General features: G+C 41.2%; 1 protein-coding gene across 3 annotated transcripts in view; it reads right to left on the reverse strand.

The window, feature by feature from the left end:
* Positions 1–1,575: 1,575 nt before the first annotated feature.
* Positions 1,576–27,598, reverse strand: part of LOC137347189 (cullin-1) — a 160,189-nt gene continuing 134,166 nt past the window's right edge. For all 3 annotated transcript variants that reach the window (XM_068011396.1, XM_068011404.1, XM_068011413.1), the window contains exons 14-22: positions 27,080–27,197; positions 22,898–22,974; positions 22,656–22,787; positions 15,995–16,087; positions 15,621–15,668; positions 15,453–15,535; positions 15,268–15,373; positions 5,887–6,000; positions 1,576–2,223 (exon numbers count right to left, since the gene is read on the reverse strand). In XM_068011396.1, the coding sequence (XP_067867497.1) occupies positions 2,143–2,223; positions 5,887–6,000; positions 15,268–15,373; positions 15,453–15,535; positions 15,621–15,668; positions 15,995–16,087; positions 22,656–22,787; positions 22,898–22,974; positions 27,080–27,197 (852 nt within the window). In that variant the 3' untranslated portion in view covers positions 1,576–2,142. The remainder of the gene's footprint in view (positions 2,224–5,886; positions 6,001–15,267; positions 15,374–15,452; positions 15,536–15,620; positions 15,669–15,994; positions 16,088–22,655; positions 22,788–22,897; positions 22,975–27,079; positions 27,198–27,598) is intronic.

A 27,598-nucleotide genomic window follows, 5' to 3' on the forward strand; every position in this document is an offset into this window, starting at 1 on the left:
CAAAAAAAGTTGACCATAACCCTCCTTTCTGTCACTGGGCCAATTTTGGATCCAAATTGCCATTTTCCCTTGGACCCTTTTTATTCACTGATCAGTGTACCATGTGGGACCTTGTCAAAAGTCTTGCTAAAACTCAAATGTAGACTTCAACAAACATGCAATCCTCCTTGTTACTTCCTCAATCAAGTTAGTCAGACACAACCTTCCCTTAACAAATCCATGTTGACTGTCCTTGATTCATTTGTGCATCTCTAAATTACTATTTATACTGTTTCACAACTTTTTCCAATAATTTGCCCACCACCGAGGTTAGGCCGACTGGCCTGTAATTACTTTCCTCCCTTTTTAAACAACGCTGCTCTGTTAGCAGTCCACCAGTACCACACCTGTAGTAAAACAGAATTGGAAAATGGTCAGAGCCTGGTTTCCCTCAGCAGTCTGGGATATATTCATCTGGAGATTTATCCACTTTCAAGGATGCTAAACACCTTAATATTCCCCCCCTCACTACTTCACACTCAACTATAATGTCTGCTATTTCCCTCTCTTTTGTGAAAACAGATGCAAAGTATTCATTAAGAACCATGATATCTTGATACACCTTACCTTTTTGTTCTCTAATGGCCCTACTCTATGTATTTATAAAACACTTTGGAGTTTTCCTTGATTTTACTTGCCAATATCTTTTCATGCCCTCTCTCTGCTTTCCTAATTTTAGTCCCCCACTTTCTCTACTCCTCTAAATCCTAAAATGGTTGATGGTCGGCACAGACTCGGTAGGCCGAAGGGCCTGTTTCAGTGCTGTCTGACTCCCCGAACATTGGCAACAAAAGCAGCAGGAGGATTCAGCTCCTGGATCTTGCTTCCTCCCCTAATCAGGGATGAGGGGAGGGAGCAGGAGCAACCTGGTGCCCCTGAAACAAGAATTTAAGTTATTGCCTCCAAACCTACAGTTGCAAGAACATATGAATTCTGTCACTAATTTTTCCCAAAATGGCACCAATTCTACTTAAATCACTCCAAGTCTGATTCAAATCAGGCTTTCAAACGATATTACTCACATAAAACCATTTAATTATATAAATATATGCTGCATTCTTGCATTTTCTGAGAATTACATACTTCCAAATTAAACATTAATTCAAATGTAGATTTTCCTGCAACGACGCACGTGAAACAAGTTCAGATGCCTATTCATTATTAACTATTCCATTTAAGCAGTGACTTTACATTACACAGAACAAATGAAGAGAGGATAATTCATAGGATTTGTACACTGGTCCTTCAGGCCTCCAAGCCATTTACTAATCCAAAACTAGCCTCATACATCCTCCTGATTTATGCTCTGAAGGCAATATCCGAATCAATCGCAAGTTAAAGTAATCTGGCACATTAAAAATTGGTGCATAAAGTTAAGAATAAAAATCATTTTCACCATTATTTGAAAGACATTATAAATTGGTTCTACATAAATATATCAATGTTGCAGTGAAGGATTGGTATACATAGCTCTCCAAGTCTGGTAACCTTTTCAACCTGCCATCAAACTGTTAAGTATTAAATCAAGTCACACTATTTACAGAAATCATTAAATTTTATTTATCACACATTAAAAAATGAACCACACTATACAAATGGTTTTTCTTGTAGCAGATAATGCAGATTACACATTTTCTAAAGGGCTCGTTCAAATTCACTAGTATGCTTTTGGAAAGTGCTGCCAACATTGCATTCATAAATTAGTTTTTTCCTGCTGCCCCTTACTTTCAGAGCAGTGGTGGCCATGTATAGCTGAAGTAAGATTTTTAAATGCAGATAGGCAGTAGCATGCAACCCCTACGTGGAAGGTTCAAATCCTTTTTTTTTAAATCATTTTACTGAATTAAGGTTAGGGGTTTCTTTCGATATTTACATACTGAAATGTAGCAATCCTGAGAACAGTTCTGTAAAGTAAATGTGACTGGCTGGTGGTTTCCGCTCTCACAGTTAAAGGGAGGTCCAGCGGGCAGCAGACTGGCTGCGATCGAGTTCAAGAATGCGATCTTTTACATTCCCATCTTTATCACAAAACTAATAGCATTCTCTGTATTCAAAGCCAGTATGTCTTAGGAATGAAGTTTTATTCGGACACTTGTATAATATTTAAGCCAAATAACTGTAAGTGTCCTTTTCCCCATCCACACGCTCCAAATACTCCTTTTCTATCAGTATGTCGATACATTTCTGCAAAGAAAAAATTAAGATAATTCAGTACGGTTGAAATACAATTCTTAGTTAATATACAGATTTCAACTCATTTAGAACCTTTATACATTAAACAAGTATCTGACAATAAGAACATGTGCAGAGATCCCAACTCAACATTTTAAACAAAACCCTCTAATTGGAAGGAAAGTGATTTATAGTTACAACTCTTAGCTAGCACTAAATTATTTCACTTTAGTAGATATAACTCATGCAAATATTGGAATTCCATTGGTTCAAGTGCCAATCATGATTTACTAAACACCGAACATATGGGTACATCAATGCAAATAGATTTGACGTAATACTTTGCTGTTGCCATATAATTGCAGGGAGCACAACAGCTGAGTTTTAGATTTCATCTTGTGCAAGTAAGCCAGTTATTTTGAAGTATTATTTTTGGTGAACACAGATAAATGTTTTATAAACTTTTTACATTTACTGCATAAAGTGCATATTTCACTTGTCACATATGTTCCAATGTGGTTAATTGCAAAGTTAATGCATTGATGCAAATGTATTTTACTGCATTCTGTAGCACAATTTAGTTATTAGTCTCCTTGAATGACTGATTTACTCTAGGTGTTAAAAGATTTGAGGACCAAAAACAAAACCTCAGCTAATCAACCAAAGAGTTTGCCAAAATTACTTATCAATTGATTGCAAATCTTAAACACAAAGACAAAATCTTGTGTGCTGCCACACAGAAGACATTTTTTAAAAAACCTTACCAGCAACATTACAATTGAGACCAACTTTGTCAGTAAATATGGTCTCAGCAGTCCTGAAGGGCCAGATCTACTGTATTGTGAATTACAGTTAAGCACTTCAAAATTGTATTAATTCTGGGTTCTAACTGGACAGAATGAAAAAATACTATATTGTTCATATGTCTCCAATTGCACTGTTTTTTTTTAATACTGCACTGATATAATTGGAGATAACATTGCAATCTGTTGTAAAAGTTACTTCATGAGCATACAGGGATAGAAATTCATCTTGGGTAATGCAGTAAAATGGGCAATATAGCAAATCGTAATCCTTTTTAGATTCCATATTAGATTTACTCTCCAAGTAAAATGCAAGCAATGCAACTATTTTGTTTTGTTTATTTGTTTAGAGATACAGCACTGAAACAGGCCCTTCGGCCCACTGAGTCTGTGCCGACCATCAACCACCCATTTATACTAATCCTACATTAATCCCATATTCAAAGAACTATTAATGAGATTCTTTTCTATATAATGTATTTTGGCATTCAAGGGATCAATTCTACTCGTTTTTATTTTCTCTTCAACTTTCACTGGGATGCACTTTTACAGGCCTTAATGGCTAGTCTTCATGGAGTCTAGACAATTAGAATAAAGGACACTGCAGCCAAACTGAATTCTGAATCTCACCAGATATTCATACAATCTCAACCTGCAACACAGGTCACTGAGTAGCAACCAGAAGTCAGAACCACGCCTGATTATTTCCACTCCTTAAGTCGATTCACATTAATTTCAGCACCTTTATGCTACTCAAGATGAAAATAGGACTCAGTATTCAGGCAGTGGCTTTAGCCACTAGGCAATCCAAAGTATGCTGGATAGCGATAAGTATGATAATCCACATAGTTGAAATATAAATAATAAACTAGCAGGGAAAGATATAGCTCATAGAATAGATGACAACTTGTCTAAATGTCAAGAGCGGGTTCACAGAAGATGGTGATAAATGGAAAATGCTTTGCTGGGAGAAAGTAACCTTAATTCTGCATTCTTATTGGGATTTGCCATCACAAATAGTGTGACTGGCACAAGGAGCTAGGCACCTGTCATATTAACTCTGCCTGCCTATTGAGCTTTTTGTCATTGGTAAGCAATAGAAATAAGAGTTATCTTGAGACCTGGACCAGCTTATAAATAAGCTGAGATACAGTAGGTGAGATATGGCTAATGGGGATTCTAATTTGAATAAGTGTAGGGTAATGCATAATTGGAACAAATGAGTGTAACATAAATGGCAGAGATGAAAAAGTTTTATGATTCATCTGATCTGGAAAGCTTCTGGTCAATGTAAAGCAATTATCAATAATATAAATCAGGTACTGAGATGCATCGGATGAACAATGGACTATCAAATCAAAATTTTAATGTACAGAGCTACAGAAGTTCAATGCTGGAGTATGACCTGCAGTTTTGGTCACCCTCAAAAAAAAAAAGAGTTTGATACAAAGTAGGAAATCATTGCTGGAGGGGGTCATTCATATTCCTGATCAATCATGTACAGACCCTCAATGCAGCAGGCTTGATGGGCCAAATGGCCTTTTTGTACTCCCAGCTTTATGTTCCTATGTAAATATTTATTAAATAACCAGCAGTCAAGGAATAAAAATTGCCTGAGAGTTTGTTTTTCAGGTTTGCTGAACCCAATAGCTTTCCAAACTAAACATTAGTTGCTATTTCTCAGCACCAAGCTGTCTTTTTACAAGAGACATCAAAAAGAATTACATACCACTGATTACAGAATTATTTATAAAAGAGAATTAAAAAAATTTGAAAGATAAAAATGACCAATAAAGTAAAACACTCAGTTATAGGCAGCATCTTCAGAAGTGGCAAAAGCTATTAAGAGCTGTTGATAACAGTCAATAAGCAGTTGTTACAATCAGCAGTAAAAGACTGTAAATGAAGAGAAACCTTAAGCCATTGCTTACGTCACCCCCCAATTACAGGCAGCCCCTAATTGTACGTCCATCTTTGCAATAAAAAAACATCTCTAGACTGTATTTCCAGTTTTCTGTTGCAAATTCACATCAATTTGGCAGCATTTAAGTTTGGTTTACAACTTACAACAACTACTAGCGTTGACCAGATGATGCCCTTATGTTGCTAATGACTTCAATGCTCTGCAAGCCAAATCTGTAGCGGACAGTCAATTTTACCAATGTAGAATTTGCAACACTTGCAAGGAACAGAAAAGATTCTAGGCTTAATATTCAAGGAGTGAGATCTTTTAGTCAGCTTAGGATGCTCTGAATCTCATGTGGTGGAATTTACCCTTGTTTACTAGCCCTTTGATCATCTGACCTAATATCTTGGTGTCATAGTTTGTTTTATAATCCTCTGAAGTGCCTTGGGACGTTTTCTTACGTTAAAGGCGCTATATAAATAGAAGTGGTTGTTGTTGTATCTCGCTGTCTATAACGTAGCCAACAGCTTAAGAATTCTGTTAACTTGCAGTTGTTTTTGCAAATTAGCAACTCATAACCATAGTTTTTGTCACTTCAGAAGACACCAACTTGTGCAAAAAATAATTTGATTTTTAAATAGTTTTGTATCTAACTATGCATAACCCATTTTTGGAGTCTCTAAAATAATCCCATCCAAGTCTATTACAAGAGTTTACAAAACTTACTTGGAACAATAAAAATGTAGAGAGTTTAAATTTTGTTCTCCATAAAAGTCATCAAACAACTATATTTTTCTCTCAAATAAGAGGACTGAAAGACTGTAGTAAAAGCGGAAGGATTGAGCAGAGCAGAAGAGAAATCAGTTGTAACTTTCTACCTCCACTGCCCCTTAAATGTACTTAATACTAGTTTTTGATTAAGGAATGGTTAGTGTGCATGAAAATACAAATATTCGATGAACCTACCTTAATGACTGGGACCCTGGGTTTGAACCTGGAGGAGAGTTGGTTCAGCACCTCTGCCAGTAATTGCTGATGTTTCAGCACTTTTCTCATCTTCATTATTCGCACAATTGCAGCCTTGAAGATAGAAAGAATATCAGGGAATGGGGATTACACCACTTGTTCCAAGATTTAACTGTGCAGATTAGAACCATAAAATGATGCGACACTTATGAGACTACTTGGCCCAATGTACCTGTGCCAGAACAGGAGCTATCCAATTAATCCCAGTGCATTGTCCTTTCTGCTAACTCTTTCCCTTTGAGTATTAATCCAACTTCCTTTTGATAGTTATTACTGAATCTGCATCAATCACCCTTTCAGGAAGCACAAGTATTCTGACAATAGTACTGAAGACTTGTGCTCCAGAGCTAGCCGTGCCCCTAGCCAAGCTGTTCGAGTACAGCCACAACACTGGCATCTACCCAGCAATGTGGAAAATTGCCCAAGTATGTCTTGTACACAAAAAGCAGGGCAAATCCAACCCAGCCAATTACTGCCCTATCAGTCTACTCTCATCATCAGCAAGGTGATGGAAGGAGTTGTCGATAGTGCTATCAAGCAGCACTTGCTCAGCAATAACCTGCTCACCGATGCTCAGTTTGGTTTCCGCCAGGGAGCACTCATCTCCTAACCTCATTACAGGTTTGGACCAAACATCGACAAAAGAGCTGGACTCCAAAGATGAGGTGAGAGTGACTGCTCTCGACATCAAGGCAGCATTTGACCGAGTATGGAATCAAGGAGCCCGAGCTGGAGTCAATGGGAATCGGAGTCATACCTAGCACAAAGGAAGATGTTTTTTTTTATTCATTCATGGGATGTGGGTGTCGCTGGCCAGACCAGCATTTATTGCCCATCCCTAATTGCCCTTGAGAAGGTGGTGGTGAGCTGCCTTCTTGAACCGCTGCAGTCCATTTGGGGTAGGTACACCCACAGTGCTGTTAGGAAGGGAGTTCCAGGATTTTGACCCAGCGACACTGAAGGAACAGCGATATAGTTCCAAGTCAGGATGGTGTGTGACTTGGAGGGGAACTTGCAGATGGTGGTGTTCCCATGTATTTGCTGCCCTTGTCCTTCTAGTTGGTAGAGGTCGTGGGTTTGGAAGGTGCTGTCTAAGGAGTCTTGGTGCATTGCTGCAGTGCATCTTGTAGATGGTACACACTACTGCCACTGTGCGTCGGTGGTGGAGAGAATGAATGTTTGTAGATGGGGTGTCAATCAAGCGGGCTGCTTTGTCCTGGATGGTGTCGAGCTTCGCGTGTTATTGGAGCTGCACCCATCCAGGCAAGTGGAGAGTATTCCATCACACTCCTGACTTGTGCCTTGTAGATGGTGGTCATGCTTTGGGGAGTCAGGTGGTGAGTTACTCGCCTCAGGATTCCTAGCCTCTGATCTGCTCTTGTAGCCACGGTATTTATATGGCTACTCCAGTTCAGTTTATGCTCAATGGTAGCCCCTAGGATGCTGATAGTGGGGGATTCAGCGATGGTAATGCCGTTGAATGTCAAGGGGAGATGGTTAGATTCTCTCTTGTTGGAGATGGTCATTGCCTGGCACTTGTGTGGCGCGAATGTTACTTGCCACTTATCAGCCCAAGCCTGGATATTGTCCAGGTCTTGCTGCATTTCTACACGGACTGCTTCAGTATCTGAGGAGTCACGAATGGAGCTGAACATTGTGCAGTCATCAGCGAACATCCCCGCTTCTGACCTTATGATTGAAGGAAGGTCATTGATGAAGCAGCTGAAGATGGATGGGCCTAGGACACTACCCTGAGGAACTCCTGCAGTGATGTCCTGGAGCTCAGATGATTGACCTCCAACAACCACAACCATCTTCCTTTGTGCTAGGTAGGACTCCAGCCGGCGGAGGGTGTTCCCCCTGATTCCCATTGACTTCAGTTTTGCTAGGGCTTCTTGATGCCATACTCGGTCAAATGCTGCCTTGATGTCAAGGGCAGTCACTCTCACCTCACCTCTTGAGTTCAGCTCTTTCGTCCATGTTTGAACCAAGGCTGTAATGAGGTCATAAGCTGAGTGGCCCTGGCGGAACCCAAACTGAGCGTCAGTGAGCAGGTTATTGCTAAGCAAGTGCCGCATGATGGCACTGTTGATGACACCTTCCATCACTTTACTGATGATTGAGTAGGCTGATGGGGCGGTAATTGGCCGGGTTGGACTTGTCCTGCTTTTTGTGTACAGGACATACCTGGGCAATTTTTCACATTGCAGGGTAGATGCCAGCGTTGTAGCTGTACTGGAACAGCTTGGCTAGGGGCGCGGCAAGTTCTGGAGCACAGGTCTTCAGTACTATTGCCGGAATATTGTCAGGGCCCATAGCTTTTGCAGTATCCAGTGCCTTCAGTCGTTTCTTGATGTCACACGGAGTGAAACGAATTGGCTGAAGTCTGGCATCTGTGATGCTGGGGACTTCAGGAGGAGGCAGAGATGGATCATCAACTCGGCACTTCTGGCTGAAGATGGTTGCAAATATTTCAGCCTCATCTTTCGCACTGATGTGCTGGGCTCCCCCATCATGGAGGATGGGGATATTTGTGGAACCACCTCCTCCAGTTAGTTGTTTAATTGTCCACCACCATTCACGGCTGGATGTGGCAGGACTGCAGAGCTTAGATCTGATCCGTTGGTTATGGGATCGCTTAGCTCTGTCTATCGCATGCTGCTTACGCAGTTTGGCATGCAAGTAGTCCTGGGTTGTAGCTTCACCAGGTTGACACCTCATTTTGAGGTATGCCTGGTGCTGCTCCTGGCATGCCCTCCTGCACTGTTCATTGAACCAGAGTTGGTCTCCTGGCTTGATGGTAATGGTAGAGTGGGGGATATGCCGGGCCATGAGGTTACAGATTGTGGTTGAGTACAATTCTGCTGCTGCTGATGGCCCACAGCGCCTCATGGATGCCCAGTTTTGCATTGCTAGATCTGTTCGAAATCTATCCCATTTAGCACGGTGATAGTGCCACACAACACGATGGACGGTATCTTCAATGTGAATGTGGGACTTTGTCTCCACAAGGACTGTGCAGTGGTCACTCCTACCAATACTGTCATGGACAGAAGCATCTGCGGCAGGCAGATTGGCAAGGACGAGGTCAAGTGTGTTTTTCCCTCGTGTTGATTCCCCCACCACCTGCCGCAGACCCAGTCTCGCAGATATGTTCTTTAGGACTCGGCCAGCTCGGTCAGTAGTGGTGCTACCGAGCCACTCTTGGTGATGGACGTTGAAGTCCCCCACCCAGAGTACATTTTGTGCCCTTGCCACCCTCAGTGCTTCCTCCAAGTGGTGTTCAACATGGAGGAGTACTGACTCATCAGCTGAGGGAGGTCGGTAGGTGGTAATCAGTAGGAGGTTACCTTGTCCATGTTTGACCTGATGCCATGAGACTTCATGGGGTCCAGAGTCGATGTTGAGGACTCCCAGGGCAACTCCCTCCCTACTGTATACCACTGTGCCACCACCTCTGGTGGGTCTGTCCTGCCGGTGGGACAGGACATACCCGGGGATGGTGATGGCAGTGTCTGGGACATTGTCTGCAAGGTATGATTCCGTGAGTATGACTATGTCAGGCTGTTGCTTGACTAATCTGTGGGACAGCTCTCCCAACTTTGGCACAAGCCCCCAGATGTTAGTAAGGAGGACTTTGCAGGGTCGACAGGGCTGGGTTTGCCGTTGTCGTTTCCGGTGCCTAGGTCGATGCCTGGTGGTCCATCTGGTTTCATTCCTTTTTACTGACTTTCTAGCAGTTAGGTACAACTGAGTGGTTTGCTTGGCTATTTCAGAGGGCATGTAAGAGTTAACCACATTGCTGTGGGTCTGGAGTCACATGTAGGCCAGACCAGGTAAGGACAGCAGTTTTCCTTCCCTAAACGACATTAGTGAACCAGATGGGTTTTTACAACAATCGACAATGGTTTCATGGCCATCATTAGACTAGCTTTTAATTCCAGATTTATTAATTCAATTCAAATTCCACCTTCTGCTGTGGTGGTTGAACCCATGTCCCCAGAGAAAAACCCTGGGTCTCTGGGTTACTAGTACAGTGATAATACCACTACGCCACCGCCGTTGGAGGTTAATCATCTTAGTCCCAGGACATCACTGCAGGAGTTCCTCAGGGTAGTGTCCTAGGCCCAACCATCTTCAGCTGCTTCATTAATGACCTTCCCTCCAGCATCAGCAGAGAAGTGGGGATGTTTGCTGATGATTGCACAACGTTTTTAGTTTAGACAGGCATCAAGATCAGCGCAGGCTTGGAGGGCCGAATGGCCTATTCCTGTGCTGTGCTGTTCTTTGTTCAGCACCATTTGTGGGTCCTCAGAAACTGAAGCCGTCCGTATCCAGATGCCGCAAGATCCGAACAACATCTAGGCTCGGGCTGATAAGTGGCAAGTAACATTCGCACCACACAAGTGCCAGGCAATGACCATCTCAAATAAGAGAGAATCTAACCATCAACCCTTGACATTCAATGGCACTACCATTGCTGAATCCCCCACTATCAACATCCTGGGGGTTACCATTGACCAGAAACTGAAATGAACCAGCCACAAGCTACAAGAGCAGGTCAGAGGCTGGGAATCCGGCTGCGAGTAACTCACCTCCTGAATCCCCAATGCCTGTCCACCATCTACAAGGCACAAGTCAGGAGTGTGATGGAATACTCTCCACTTGCCTGGATGGGTGCAGCTCCAATGACACTCAAGAGGCTTGACATCATCCAGGACAAAGGAGCCCGCTTGATTGGCACCCCAATCACCACCTTCAACATTCACTTCCTTCACCACCAATGCACAGTGGCAGCAGCGTGCACCATCCACAAGATGCACTGCAGCAACTCACCAAGGCTCCTTCGACAGCACCTTCCAAACCCGCAACCTCTACCACATAAAAGGATAAGGGCAGCAGATACATGGGACCACCATCACCTGCAAGTTCCCCTCCAAGCCACACGCCATCCTGACTTGCCTGGAACTCCCTTACAGCACTGTGGGTGTACCTACACCCCAAGGACTGCAGTGGTTCAAGAAGGTAGCTCACCACCACCTTATCAAGGGCAATTAGGGATGGGCCATAAATGTTGGCCTAGCCAGCGACGCCCAGATCCCATAAACGAAAAAAAAATTCCTGACCATAACTCGCTGTGTAAAAGTATTTCCTGAACTCACCTTTACTTCTTTTGCCAATTACCATAAATAATGTGTCCTTTGGTTACTGACCCTTCTCTCAATGAAACAGTTTCTCCTCATTTTCTCTGTCAAAGTCCTTCATAATTTTACATAAGGAATAGGGAGCAACAGTAGGCAACATTTCCTCTGATTTTTTTGTGGAATGCACAACGACTTATTTAAGAGCGTGGCCACTTTAAATTCTTTTTCGTGGTAATTTATAAGGGCTGACTTGTGCACAGCCTGCAGTGCAAGGGGAACACTGGCAACAGACCATATGCCTCAGTGAGCCTGCTCCAAGATTAAGGTCAAGGATAATCTTCTACATCAACTCCTCCTTTCCTGCCCTATCCCCATATTCAAAAATCTATCAATCTGTCTTGAATATATTTAATGACTGAGCATCCACAGCCTTCCAAGTGAAGAAATTTCTCATCTAAATGGCCGATCCCTTATCCTGAGACTATGACTCCTCGTTCTCGGCTCTCCAGCCAAGGGAAACAGCCTCTCACCTACCCTGTCAAACCCTCTAAGAATTTTATACATTTCAACAAGATCACCTCTCATTTTCCTAAGCTCCAGAGAATATAGGCTCATTCCACTCAATCGCTCCTCATAGGACAACACTTTCATTCAAGGAATTAACTAGTAAATCTTTGTTGCATTCCCACAAAGACAAGTATATCCTTCTTTGGGTAGGAGGCCAAAACTCTACACAGTGCTCCTAGTGGTCTAATTAAAACTCAATATAATTGCAGTAAGAATTCTCTCTTCTATTCCACCCCGCTTGCTTGCTATAGCTACATGTTAACTTCCATGTACAAGGACCCCTAAATCCCTCAGAATACCAACATTTACCAGTCTCTCTCAATTTAAAAAAATTCTGCTTTTCTATTCTTCCACATCCCTGTGCATCCTCCTCACAGCTTACTTTCCCACAGTGCTTTGTATTGTCAGCAACTTGGATACATTACACTTGGCCCCCTCAACTAAGTCATTGATATAGACTGTAAATAGCTGAATTCCTCTATTAAACATCCCCTTAGCCTTCACTGCTCTGAGAAGCCCAGCTTCTCTAATCTCTACATGTCACTGAAGTCTCGCATCCCTGGTACCATTCTAGTAAATCTCCTCTGCATTCTAAGACTTTGACATCCTTCCTAAAGTATGATACCCAAAAATGTGCACGACACTCCAGCTGATGCCTAACCAGTGCTTTTATAATGATTTGGCAAAACTTTCTAGCTTTTGTACTCTAGGCCTCTGTTTATAAAATGAAGGACCTAAATACTTTAACAGCTTTCTCAACTTGTCCTGCCACCTTCCAATATTTTTGTACATACAATCCCATGTCTCTCTGTTCCAGCACCCCCTTTAAAATTGCACCATTAGTAGGGAAATAAAATCCTCATGCTACAAGATCCACTAAAGTTGCAATATTTAATATATGGGCGGCGCAGTGGTTAGCAGGGCGGCGCAGTGGTTAGCACCGCAGCCTCCCAGCTCCAGCGACCCGGGTTCAATTCTGGGGACTGCCTGTGTGGAGTTTGCAAGTTCTCCCTGTGTCTGCGTGGGTTTCCTCAGGGTGCTCCAGTTTCCTCCCACATGCCAAAGACTTGCTGGTTGATAGGTTAATTGGCCTTTATAAATTGCCCCTAGTATAGATAGGTGGTAGGGAAATATAGGGACAGGTGGGGATGTGGTAGTAATGTGGAATTAGTGTAGGATTGGTATAAAATGGGTGGTTGATGATCGGCACAGACTCGGTGGGCCGAAGGGCCTGTTTCAGTGCTGTATCTCTAAACTAAACTAAAAATAACCTCAAAATCTAGCCTTTCTGGCTGGAACTTTTCCTGAGTTCCTCGGCTAGGAGAATAACAGGGCAAGCCTTCACAGAAAATCAATTCTCATTACAGTATTTAAGGTCTGACTTAGAAAGTTTATAGCAATAATCAATTATACAGCACAGAAACACATGCGGTCCATCAAACCTGTCTGGATATTTTTCACAAGTCTCTTTATCTAGGCTTACTCTTTCCACCAAAATTAGTAGGGAGGCAGCAAGTCCCCTTTAAGAAGAAAACTGGTATAGTTTTACATAGCTGGTCAGGTTTCAACAAAAACAACCTGCATTTATATAGCATCTTTAATGCAAGGTACTTTACATGACTGTTATCAAACAATATCTAGTACTGAGCCACAGGAGGAGATATTAGGACAGATGCCCAAAAGCTTGGTCAAAGAGGTAAATTTTAAGGAGTGTCTTAAAGAAGGGGTGGGAGAGAAAACAGGGCAAAGAGGTTTAGGGAAGGAGATCAAGAGCTTAGGGCCTAGGCAACTGAAGGCACGAGAGCCAATGGTGGAGCAAGAGGCCAGAATTGGAGGAGCGCAGAGATGTTGGAGGAGGCCAGAGAGATAGGCATAGAGGGATTTGGAAACAAGAATGAGGATTTAAAATTGAGGCATTGTTAATGTAGGTCACGGAGCATACAGTTGATTTGAAAATGGGATTTGGTGCAAGTTAGTATACAAGCAGCAGAAATTTGGATGAGCTCAAATTTATGGAGGGTGGATGATGGCAGCCAGACATATAGACACAGCTTAACAAATAGTGTCTGGTGTTGTTTCACTACATGGTTGATCAGTCTGCTGTTCAAAAGATTCAAGGCCTCATGCAAGGGTCACTATATCCAGTTCATAATCCCCCCAGGGTTATGCCATCATACCCTATGTCTATAGTAGAGAAAGGAAACTCCCAATTGTGATGGATGCAACTCCACCTACAGAAAAGATCGAGAGCACAACCTCAGGATAATACTTAAAGGAGACATGAAATTTGTAACATTCATTAATCTTAGCTTTACATTGGCTAAAGATCAAGCTTCAAAAACTTTCATCTAGCAAAAACCTACTTTAAAAAAAATTGCTCTACATTTAAAGTCATGAGAGCCAGGAAAAAGAAGAAAAGGTAAGTAAAAGCATTCAGGTTGTTGCATGAAAATGTTAGGAAAAGCACAAAAAGTATGCAGCAAAAAAAAAAGAGTAAAAGTTAAAGTAAAACATGGGACAGATAAAGATTTGGCGAGCATGGGAGCAGAAATAAGGGTAACAGGTTGAGAAAAAATTGAACTGTTGATGAGAGATCCTTTGGGGCGACACAAATCTTTACCCCATTTTTTTTTTAAAAAGCTGTTCATACACATTTTGGGAAATCATTGTACCATTGTTTATAACATTAATATACAAGTTTTGTATGGCATTTAACTGAAAGGTACAGAAGCAATCTTGGTTTCTGTTAGATACGCCACCCTAACCCAGCATGATCGCTAGCCAATATACCCACACCCCTATATCCTCCTGTCTAACAAAATCCCAAGGAACTCATTCAAAAAATCTTCACAAATTGAAATATTTCATCCTCCTCCACTGAGTGGTACCAATATCATTTTAGTATCTGCCAAAAATGGAAATATTCATAGGTTTCCATGTAATTGGCATTGTTAATGGAAAAGAGCTGTGAATCAGGACCAATTCCATTCAGAGACATAGGAATAATCCGCTCAGTACTTCCTAGACACAGTCTCTATATTAACTTGTGTCCAAGATGATGCTTTATATTGAAAAACCTTAACCTTGGCCATACAAGATAGGGCGATTTGTAAAATGTTTAAGCCTTTCTTGAACTTCCCATAAGATCACTGGTAGAATTACTAATAAGTAATTAACAGGCCACCTTACAACCGATGTCGAATTTAAAACTGGGATTTGTTTAAAAGCAAGAACTTGCAAAGAAAAAAAACTTGGACGGAAATCTAAAATGAATTCTTCAACCCATCTACTAATGCTAGTACTGCACAAGCGACAGCAGCAAGACAAAAGGGAAACATTGTTTATAAAAAGAGCAAGAAATGGAAGATTGAGGTTATGACCTGGGGTAAATGGTTGTTTCTGCACTGCAATGTTTTGTGACTGCAATGTTCTGTGATTGAAACTAACCATCAACGCAGCCCTGTAATTTGATGGAATTGTTCATCACTAATCTTTTGTAGAAATATACAACTACCATAGTTAAAAAAATAAATGGCTATGGTAATGTGGCTACAGGTGGTCAGGAGATGGGCAAGAAAGTAAATCAATATTTATCTCAAAAAGAGCCTACCTGAATCAACAACTTCCTATCTTCTTCTATGTTTTTGTGTGTGGTCTCCTGTTCTTGCTTCTGTTCAGTTTTCATTGGCACATTAATGTTCACCCTCAGCTTTTTACTGTAAGAAATAGTTCAGTTTAGGAAACATTATCCAAACATAAGCTTGATCTGGTTTTTATGACTTCAACATCACTTACTTTTTGTACCCCAAGTACAGTTTGATTAATGTGTCAGGCTTCATCTCTACATCATCCACATTTGCACTTTCATCTTCCAAAACCTAATTTAAAAAAAAACTGATCAAGACAAGTCATGTATTTGATTGTTCGATGACCATTGCCTTTGAATAACAAATTTGCACTTACCAGCAGTTTGGACTTCAACAATATCTGTAAAACCTGTACCAATATGTCCTGTAATTAATATTAAAAAAATTACTCTAGTTGCAAGTTTCAAGCTATATGCTTTTTCCTATACTCAACAAAATAATGCATATAAAAGCCAGCTATTGAGAGATCATGAAATTTGATCATTATGCCTCCTGCTGAATACCATCAAGAACCAATTTGCTTAACTTCAATTACATTATACAACTGCCAATTTTTTTCTGGCATTACCCCAAAAGTGTGGCCATTTTCTGTTCTTTGTCAATGGGCTACACAGTTAAAACTCCCCGTTTTTGTTGGACTAAACATCAAGATCATTAGGATAGTTATTTCAGTCATCTCACTGCTCCTACCATTTTGATTTGAGTGCTGTCCGTTAACTGCTGAACAGTGTAGGCATCCTCTGTGTTATACTGAAGTAGGATCGCCATCTGGAACGTGGATGCCTTTGAAAAGAAAAGGAGACTATTATATCCTGAATATTTATTTTGAGGCGGACCCTAACAAACAACTGTCATGCCTATTGCATGAGGAGGAGGAGGAAAACTCAACATAACTTGCATTATTTTCACTGCCTTCCCACCAACCCGAGATGGCTTAACATCAAACAGCAAGAAATTTTTAACAAAGCAAGAGTAGCTGCCAAAAAACTCAAAGGCATTCAATGGCTGTAAAACATCAATGTTCTGTTGACTGAATAAAACCAACAAACTTAACATGCATCAAACCAAATACTATTCAGTAAATTTGGCAGACATCTTTCTGGTTCACATATCTCTGGCAAAAATATGTGCTGAAAGTTGTGGTGGCAGCATTTGAGTGTTAACTCCAAAATGAAATTTCAGGATACACAACAGGCAGCAACAGGAACAAAGTGCAGAGCCGGGGTGTCAAACATACAGCCCATGGTGCAGCTCCAGCTGGCCTGCAGTGTGTTATTTTCGATGTGACAGCTCTGTCCTGTGTGTCATGAACACTCACATTACCACTATCCAGCCCTTGATCTACCACACTGTTCCTCAGGACCTTCAAGACAATACATATGAGCACCTGAGGTACAAGGTGCCTCATTTATTTCTATCCGCTGTTCGGTGTCAGAGATCCAGCACTGCACAGTTAAACATGTCTGCAACCAATACATTCATCACAGGACTAAAACTCCTTGTGACTAGTACAGTTCATTCAATTTCATTATTATTTTTAAACTCTTCCTCAGAATTCTGTGTGTCATGTGTCATTTCGAGGACTCTGACTCACCGCTTTGGTCAGTTTATCACACAATGGTACTTCGAATCACACCTGAAACATCTATTAACTGTTCCTTAGGCATTCCTGGGATTCATTTGCCCATTATTGCTGTTCCAATTTTGTCTCCTGCTACAAGAGCCGGATCTGCTTAAGCTGCTTTCACCTCATTCTGCCGGTCTTTAATCCTTCCATTGTACTGGCGCCTATGTCCAGTATCCGGACCATTCTGAAATGTGGCAATCATTGAGACCTCTATTCTTTGTATCACTGCGGAATGTCACATTGGTTCCACAAAGGCAGCAGATCAACGTGCTCTCTTTCTCCAAGAACCATACACCAGTTAGAACCAATAGCCAATATGAGATAACTTAGCACAGTCCAGCAATGTAAGTGCCAGAACTGAGCCAGGGATCCCCAGATTGACAAAATTCAATCTTTTATACAATCTGTTGAAGTCTATGATGTATTCTTCAATGGAATGCTTTTGTTTTCCGAAATCTATCAAAGTCTGACCATGCCTCATAGGCACTCAACAGATCATCTTTATCGTAAACTTCATCCAAAAACTCTAACAGATGGTCCAAACCTTCACTATCCAACTGACAGGCATCCAGCCTACAAAATACTTTACTGCTCACTAGAAGCAATAATACCAAAGGCCATGCTTTGTTTCCTCTTTAGTAGACATAACCTGTGTCCACATATCCACTTCATTTGGTTCCGACTCCAAGGATATAAGAGGGCAATTATAACCCAACAATTTACACTTGCTTTCTGACATTTTTCACAATAGCTACTAGGATTGTAGTTTTCTGCCTAGAATTTTTTCTTAGCTTCCAAACTTCACCTTTAGGTAGCCATCCTCATGTTATTTTCCAGAAATCCAGTTGGTGAAGCATAGAACTGGAGCCAATCTTTACACGCTTTTATATTTATTTACAGAGTTACACATTACAAGCATACACCTCTTAACCCAACAACTACAGTTTCAGTCTGTGTATATTATGGGGATTCAAATGAATCACCAGTAAATGCCTACCACCTATATACAACTAACACAGTGGGTGGTCCAGAATCTCCCAGATACTGCCCAGGGGAACTGTATTTTTTACATTTCAGCTGCAGCAACAAAATAGCTGGGGAGGGTGGGGGGAGACAAGGTGAGAAGAGTGAAACAGCGGAATGGGGGATAGAGATGAGAGCTCGGAGGAGGGAAGCAGACTAGAGAATGGGGGTCAGGAGATTGGTTATTAAGGGGGGGAAGGGGGGGTTGGAGGATAAACAGACATTGAATGTAGGCATAGGAGTTAGAGAATAAGGTGCGGTGGGGTGGACTTGGGGCCTCCCACTTCATGCATAACGAGGAGCAACCAGTAAAGGGGTGTGAAAGCTGGGTTCTTTGAGTAAAAAGTGAAACATCACTACCTGTGGGTGAATGGGAAACAAGGATAGAGAATGAGCATTCTCCCTACGCACAGGAAGCTGGATCCCTGATTTTGCATCACAAGCACCAATACATGGAAGATTGATATGTGGGAGGGCCAAGTATAGGCCAGTAGTGGCCCAGAGTAGTTCTATGAAGCTGCGAGGAACACTCCTGCTCCTCCACAGAAGTTAAAAAATCTTTGCCTACCATTTCTTCAGTGGCCTACAGCAGATTCTCAAATTAGTTGGAGTTTTTAAAATGGCATATGCTCCTAACTTTTCAAATATTTTACAGAAGGGTTTTGAAACAGGCACAGGATCCTTCTTTGCATATTTAAACTGATCCAACACTGATTTTAGTCAGTCAGCAGGCATGCCTAAAAACAACCAAGACCAATACGTTTTTGTACAAATTGGATTTAATGCAGCTGCATAGATTTGATGCAAGCACCTGTGCCCAGAAACTGGTGTGCATTGTGCTCATTTTACCTCAATACGTCCAAATACATTCTGCTGAATGGAACCTGCACCAAGTACCAGAATGCCGGATCGGGCCCATCAGTTAAATTGAGCTTGGCACTTCTGGTTTAGAGAACGACCATTCAAATGAGAACAAACCAGCATTAGTATTTCTGTAGATCCTGATTTACAATTCCCTCAACTCTGCAATAGTTCAAAGTTTCCATTTTCTATCCTTTGAAGGTAAAGATGACAGAGTTGATAGGGCATTTTCATACAGAACACCTACTACATATTAGAGAAGTGAACGGAGGGGGTTACAGGAAAAAAAAAGGATAACATTCATTTAAGTTGTTTTGACATCAGCAGCACTGTAATGTTAGGATGTTGCCCCCATAACTTACCAATGATGTATAAAAGCATCTTTAAGCCATTCGTTAATTTTCTTAATGAACACTCAGCCATAGTTCACACGCCAAACTTATTTCAGGTGCACCGAAGTATGTTCTACTTGTTTCATTTCATCTGTTTATCGTGATCTTTTTGGAATTGCTCCAACAATGACCTATCCTACCTCCTATACATTTTCATCCTGTTTGCATCTTTGCTGTCCTATTCAACACCTAGCTAAGCTTCCAACCACATATCCATCACAAAGACCCCTACTTTCATCTCTAACACTGCCAAACTCTAACCCTACCTCAGCCATCTGCCATTGAAACACTCATTTGTGCTGTCACATCTAAACTCCATTACTCCCAACATAGTCTTAACTAGCTTCTCTTCCTCCCATATCCATTAACTTCAGCTCATCCAAAACACTGCTGTCTATATCATATTCCACACCAAATCATGCTCGTTCATTACACCCTTCCACCCTGATCTTTATTATATCCTGGTCCTACATCTCAAATTGATAATCTTCAGTCTTGTGTTTAAATCTTTCCCTGGCCTCATCCATGGACAGTCTCTCACCAACCTTGCTGCTAGTGCAGATTCATTTTTGAAATCCTACAGCCTTGCAAAAAAATTAAAATGAGTTTGGAAGTTTTACAAGAGTTGAAGATATCTGCATAACTGAACAAAATCTATGAAAAAGTACAGAATTAGAAAACGATGACATCTATCCAACCATGCTCTTTAATCAACTAGCTACTATTGCTTGAATACACAATTTAGCTCTGTTACCACCATCCGTAACCCATCTAGATGGATCCTTGAGGATCATGAGTTAGAAACAGATGATAAAATTATAGTTAATTATCAAACTACACCTGCTACACTAGCCTGGCATGGCTGCTATGCAGATGTTTGTAAAATGCTATGATATTTTACAATACCACAGTTATATTAAGTAGCCATACATGGAAGTAATGATAACAAGCAAAAACACTGGAAATACTCAGCAGGTTGAGCAGCATCTATGGAGAAGAAAAAGGAACTGGTATTTCAGGTGGGAACTCTTTGTCAAATCAAGCATGTTATATCAATGGACAGAATTGTTAAATCTGTACACTCACTAGGTCAACTCCTCTACTCAGATTCTGCTTGATCAACTAAAGAAAGATGCTGGTTTAGGGTTGGTGTGGGTTGTTGGGTGGATGGGGGAGGGGAAACAGGTGAGGGAGCAGCAGCAGAGGCAGCTGAATGGATGGTCTCAATCTTAGTGATAAAGAAATTCATGAGCTCCTCACATTTGTTACATAGATACATAGAAGTTACAATAAAGCAACAAGACATTTGGCCCAACCAGCCCATTTTAGCAGTTATGGTTTTGCTGGGGACAAAGGCAAAAGTGAAGGTTAGGGAGGGTTTGAGCAAACCGATTGTTTCAGAAATATTGTGATGCATAGGAAATCGACTCTCTACATAGTGCTCTTTTTCACAGTTAGTTGCTCTCAAATTAGGACTCAGGATTGTTGAGAATAAAGCAGTCCAGTGACCATATCTGTTAATCTTGGTTATCGGACAGGTGATACCAAGGATTCTGCACAGAAAATGCTGTAACATGATATCTATGACTGCTTAAATACAGGTTATAAAAATTTGTGCCAGGTGGTTAAATGTGATTGTATGTTCTCACAAATTTAAAAGTTGTGCTCCAAATGCTATATCCTGCACCCAATGTATACTTTCACAGTGCAGGTTTCATAAAAGAGTACACCAGTTCTACATAGTGCAGGTTCTTTGATCCACATTGGAAAGAAAGGCTGAAAATAGTTACAAAAGATAAAAATTATTTACTGTGTTGCTTTTGTTAACAGCAAAGGCCAGAGCAAGTCACCAACAGGCAACTGGGGCCAAAAAAAAAACTAGGCTTTAGCTGCCTTTTTCTACAACGCCTCACCAAAGAACAAGATCATCTATATAAATTAATTCAAGAATCTCAGACTCCTTCCCTCCACTTCAAATGCCACAGATTCCAGCAGAGAAAGAGCAAGTTGCTAAAGGTTTTTGTGGAAGATGGCAGATGAAGTCCTTGCCAACAGATCTCCAGCTAGACTAAGACAAAGCTGCCTCCTTCTTATGAGGAAGATTCCTGCTCTCAGTCATTGTAACAACTTGTTACTTGCAGGAATTTAATTTGAAACTATAACTTCACAGCTGCATGGCCCAAGGAGTAATGACATTCAATTATATATTGTTGGATATTTCTGGGGAAGAACTCTTGTCAGAATCCATTCAAGAGCTCCTGTCAGTTAATTCTGATGATGCTAACGGATATCAAGAGAAATTTAGGAAGTTTATAAATGGATAATAAGTAATAAATCACATTTTCTGTAATGCAAATAGTTTGCTTTTTATGCGTATGCATGCTTATTTAAGGAAAAGGTAAAACCAGGGGCATAGATTTAAGATAAGGTAAGGGGCAGCAGGTTTAGAGATTTGAGGAAAATTTTCTTCACCCAGAGGGTGGTTGGAATCTGGAACACACTGCCTGAAGAGATGGTAGAGGCAGGAACCCTCACAACATTTAAGTATTTAGATGAGCACCTGAAACACCATAGCATACAAGGCTACGGGCCAAGTGCTGGAAAATGGGATGAGAATAGATAGGTGCTTGATGGCCAGCATTGACATGAAGAGCAGAAGGGCCTGTTTCTATGCTGTATAACGCTATGACTCGATGACAATTTACCATTTTCAGTTCAATTATCCACTTTAATCTTACCATTCCTCTGATGCCGATAAAGCAGGTAGGCCAATGTTTATATGGCACACAGCATGCTTGCCTCAGGAAGTCCACATATGAGCAAATTAAGTTTAATAAGCAATAGTACAACATTCATACAAAGGAACGCAATTACTGAAACGCTTCTAACTGTAAAACTGTGCATTTCTCATAAAAACCCCCAGTATGTTATATTCATGTGCAACACATGTATATTTGCATATTATTTGTATTGCACATAAATAACAAACAAAAGTTTTCATGAGAAAATATATGTAGGCATATAGTATCCTGAATGTCTTTTGTTCATGCGTACAAATAATTTTATAGTCAATTTTTTTTTATAGGATATCAGAATTAAGATTCATTACACTGACATCAGGTTATCAAGGTTAGCTTAATGATACAAAAAGGACATTGCTGTTTTAAATTTTGTGTTGAGACAAATGGCTAAGAACTGGTAATCAATGATAATGTGCTTTCTGCACCTTATTTGAATATATAAATTTTTCTTCTACCATCCTTAAACTAAAATATAGCAAGAAAGATTTTATTCCACTTTAAAACTTGAAATTAATTCATCTGACAATTTTTCAAGTGTGTGTATGTAAATATAAAATATATATAAAAAAAATTGTTATTGACACCAAACCCATTTGTTATAGCTTTTGAAGACAGATTCTTCATTTATTTATCATTACACATCTCACCTGTAAAGTATATCTGTTCTTGAAGCAGTTTGTGACTAGCTCTCCTTTAGACAACTGATAGAGCCAGGTCAATTTCCGACCACTGTGCCGACTGGCATAGAATGCCGTGAATCTCTGGTAACTGCGTTCCAACTGCAGTAACACAAAGCTGATGTTTATTCAATGAATTTTATTAACTATTATTACTCATGAACCGTTCGTAACAGCATATAAGATAAACTGCAAACACATAGCAAATTTACCTCAGATGGAAGTGCAAATGTGCAGGACTGCTGAAAAGGCCAGGAACCAGAGCTCAAAACCTGAATACTGAAATCCACTGAGGGGGAAGGGAAAAAAAAGCCCTTTTTTAAAATGTAACCATATTTTTATGATACATTTGTTGAATTAAAACATCAAACTACATCAAGGTTGCAAAGAACAGGCAAAATTAAAGAAAAAAAACACAAGTATATAGGCCCTGAAACTATGCCAGTGGGAGGTTAATGTACAAATGAACAAAGAACAAAGAACATTACAGCACAGGAACAGGCCCTTCGGCCCTCCAAGCCTACGCTGATCCAAATCCTCTATCTAAACCTGTCGCCTATTTTCTAAGGGTCTGTATCTCTTTACTTCCTGCCCATTCATGTATCTGTCTAGATACATCTTAAAAGACGCTATCGTGCCTGCGTCTACCACCTCCACTGGCAACGTGTTCCAGGCACCCACCACCCTCTGCGTAAAGAACTTTCCACGCATCTCCCCCCTAAACTTTTCCCCTTTCACTTTGAACTCGTGACCCCTTGTAATTGAATCCCCCACTCTGGGAAAAAGCTTCTTGCTATCCACCCTGTCTATACCTCTCATGATTTTGTACACCTCAATCAGGTCCCCCCTCAACCTCCGTCTTTCTAATGAAAATAATCCTAATCTACTCAACCTCTCTTCATGGCTAGCGCCCTCCATACCAGGCAACATCCTGGTAAACCTCCTCTGCTCCCTCTCCAAAGCATCCACATCCTTTTGGTAATGTGGCGACCGGAACTGCACGCAGTATTCCAAATGTGGCCGAACCAAAGTCCTATACAACTGTAACATGACCTGCCAACACTTGTACTCAATACCCCGTCCGATGAAAGAAAGCATGCCGTATGCCTTCTTGACCACTCTATTGACCTGCGTTGCCACCTTCAGGGAACAATGGACCTGAACACCCAAATCTCTCTGTACATCAATTTTCCCCAGGACTTTTCCATTTATTGTATAGTTCACTCTTGAATTGGATCTTCCAAAATGCATCACCTCGCATTTGCCCTGATTGAACTCCATCTGCCATTTCTCTGCCCAACTCTCCAGTCTATCTATATTCTGCTGTATTCTCTGACAGTCCCCTTCAGTATCTGCTACTCCACCAATCTTAGTGTCGTCTGCAAACTTGCTAATCAGACCACCTATACTTTCCTCCAAATCATTTATGTACATCACAAATAACAGTGGTCCCAGCACGGATCCCTGTGGAACACCACTGGTTACACGTCTCCATTTTGAGAAACTCCCTTCCACTGCTACTCTCTGTCTCCTGTTGCCCAGCCAGTTCTTTATCCATCTAGCTAGTACAGCTTGGACCCCATGCGCCTTCACTTTCTCCATCAGCCTACCATGGGGAACCTTATCAAACGCCTTACTGAAGTCCATGTATATGACATCTACAGCCCTTCCCTCATCAATCAACTTTGTCACTTTCTCAAAGAATTCTATTAAGTTGGTAAGACATGACCTTCCCTGCACAAAACCATGTTACCTATCACTGATAAGCCCATTTTCTTCCAGATGGGAATAGATCCTGTCCCTCAGTATCTTCTCCAGCAGCTTCCCTACCACTGACGTCAGGCTCACCGGTCTATAATTATCTGGATTTTCCCTGCTACCCTTCTTAAACAAGGGGACAACATTAGCAATTCTCCAATCCTCCGGGACCTCACCCGTGTTTAAGGATGTTGCAAAGATATCTGTTAAGGCCCCAACCATTTCCTCTCTCGCTTCCCACAGTAACCTGGGATAGATCCCATCCGGACCTGGGGACTTGTCCACCTTCATGCCTTTTAGAATACCCAACACTTCCTCCCTCCTTATGCCGACTTGACCTAGAATAATCAAACATCTGTCCCTAACCTCAACATCCGTCATGTCCCTCTCCTCGGTGAATACCGATGCAAAGTACTCGTTTAGAATCTCACCCATTTTCTCTGACTCCACGCATAACTTTCCTCCTTTGTCCTTGAGTGGGCCAATCCTTTCTCTAGTTACCCTCTTGCTCCTTATATATGAATAAAAGGCTTTGGGATTTTCCTTAACCCTGTTTGCTAAAGATATTTCATGACCCCTTTTAGCCCTCTTAATTCCTCGTTTCAGATTGCGCCTACAATCCCGATATTCTTTCAAAGCTTCATCTTTCTTCAGCCGCCTAGACCTTATGTGTCCTTCCTTTTTCCTCTTAGCTAGTCTCACAATTTCACCTGTCATCCATGGTTCCCTAATCTTGCCATTTCTACCCCTCATTTTCACAGGAACATGTCTCTCCTGCACGCTAATCAACCTCTCTTTAAAAGCCTCCCACATATCAAAAGTGGATTTACCTTCAAACAGCTGCTCCCAATCGGTATAGTTGGCCTTCCCCCAATTTAGCACTCTTCCTTTAGGACCACTCTCGTCTTTGTCCATGAGTATTCTAAAACTTACGGAATTGTGATCACTATTCCCAAAGTAGTCCCCTACTGAAACGTCAACCACCTGGCCCGGCTCATTTCCCAACACCAGGTCCAGTATGGCCCCTTCCCGAGTTGGACTATTTACATACTGCTCTAGAAAACCCTCCTGGATGCTCCTTACAAATTCTGCTCCATCTAGACCTCTAACACTAAGTGAATCCCAGTCAATGTTGGGAAAATTAAAATCTCCTATCACCACCACCCTGTTGCTCCTACAGCTTTCCATAATCTGTTTACATATTTGTACCTCTATCTCACGCTCGCTGTTGGGAGGCCTGTAGTACAGCCCCAACATTGTTACCGCACCCTTCCTATTTCTGAGTTCTGCCCAATGCTTAAATTTCTCTCTCCATTATTTTAACAGAGGCAGTAATCCACTTTAAACAAATGCGTTAACACTTCAACTAAAGCAGCAGGTGTGGGGATTTCAGACATATAACATTAAATATCCACACACTGATATCCACAGGCCACATTGTTCTTTTTTTTAAAATCCCACAGTGAAACAGGCAGGGTCAGTGAAACAGGTAAGGTTTATAGGTCGCCTATAATACATATCTGATGCAGTGATTCGACATAAAGAAACTGTCATGCCCAGTAAAGACATATCATATTCCTACCTTTAAGATACAAGCATTACTTGAGGTGGACTCTTTAAAATTGACTTTATCTTTTTTTAAAAAGTGGGGAGTGCTGCAAAAGATGGCTGCCAAAGGTCAGATGACCTGGCCTGTGTATTTGAACAATGCCTCACTGTCTGTTAAGTACAAACGGATACATTTCAGGCAAAGAGGTGTCAATTACACCCCATCCTGAAACCATCAAAAGGCGTTCCTGAATTGAATGAGATCTTCTGACCCAAAGAAGGTGTGAAGTAGCCACATCACAACAGGATTACACTCATCCAAACATTAACGGATGGCCATGGATTCCACATCCTGGTCCATTGTGTTGTCACACCAGGGTAGAAAAACCTTGTGTCAGTTATCAAAAATGCTAATGATAATTATGACCTTAAAAGGTAACCCTCTGGAGCGAGAGAGGGAGATATAACAGCAACATCACAGAAAAGCAGTCCAGCGAGAGGCTGTAGTAAGAGATCCAACCAAAACAAGGAAGGAGCCCTGCTGCTATTCTTACACTTTAACTTGGTGCAGCAGAAAACTGAAAGTGTTTGCCACCTCCAGTTTGAAATCATAACCACCTGAAATCTACAACACCTCAAAAAGTCAAGACTACAAACAACCCAGGCCTGCATCTTTAAAAGAGCCTGTTCTACTTAGAGGATTCAACAGGATTACTGTAAACCACGAACAGCTACCACACCTTGAACCCTTACCATTTGCCTTCTACCTGTCTTCTCTTGAGAATGCATGAGAGAGTGAATGCACGCATGAGTGGTAGTGCGAACATTTTGGGGAATGAATATTGTTCGATAAATAGCTAATCTTCTGTATTAAACCTACAAGAAAACCTGTCACTGTCTGTTTATTTGCCAAAGACTCAGGGCTAACTCATCATCTTAAATAAAACACAACTTTGGTCAGTTGCGAGGTGAACAATGGGAACCATCCACACCCCTTACCACCTGGCCGTAACAAACCTTTCAGCACTAGTAAAACTCTACATACACTCCTTCAACTCGATAGATCATCACCCACAATTTATACTTACAATCAAGCGGCTCAGAGTTAGACAAATGCTTTTTGAATTGTTCATTCAAGTCTTTGCTCACACCAATATCTTGAAACATTCGTTGTAGTTTAGAGGTATACTCAAAGCCACAGGCTTGCTGAGAAAAAAACAAACCAGGTAATTGTAATTCAGCCTAGTGTTTTGAGCAGCTGTTGAATAAAAATGTATTCTGGGCAATTCTACTTATTCTGTAGAAATTCTTTTAACACTGAAGCTCAATTGAATTCTAATCTATCGCAATTAAGTATGCAACAGTCTGGAGAATAAGGGAATAAAAAGAGGGGAAATGTGCTGGACATCGACAAATTTCTTAGCCAAGCTTGTGCAGCAGAAAGGGTTAAGCCATCACATGTGTATAAAAAAATTACCAAGTTTGCCTTAACAGTCACAACATGTCAAAGCAATTCCCAGTCTGCGAAGTGTTTTGGGTGTTCACAAAACAATTTGCTATTTAAATGCAAGCCTTTATTTTACTTCATTGTCACTTTCATACAGCAC

The sequence above is a fragment of the Heterodontus francisci genome, chromosome 2 (assembly GCF_036365525.1).
Source record: "Heterodontus francisci isolate sHetFra1 chromosome 2, sHetFra1.hap1, whole genome shotgun sequence".
Taxonomy (NCBI): domain Eukaryota; kingdom Metazoa; phylum Chordata; class Chondrichthyes; order Heterodontiformes; family Heterodontidae; genus Heterodontus; species Heterodontus francisci.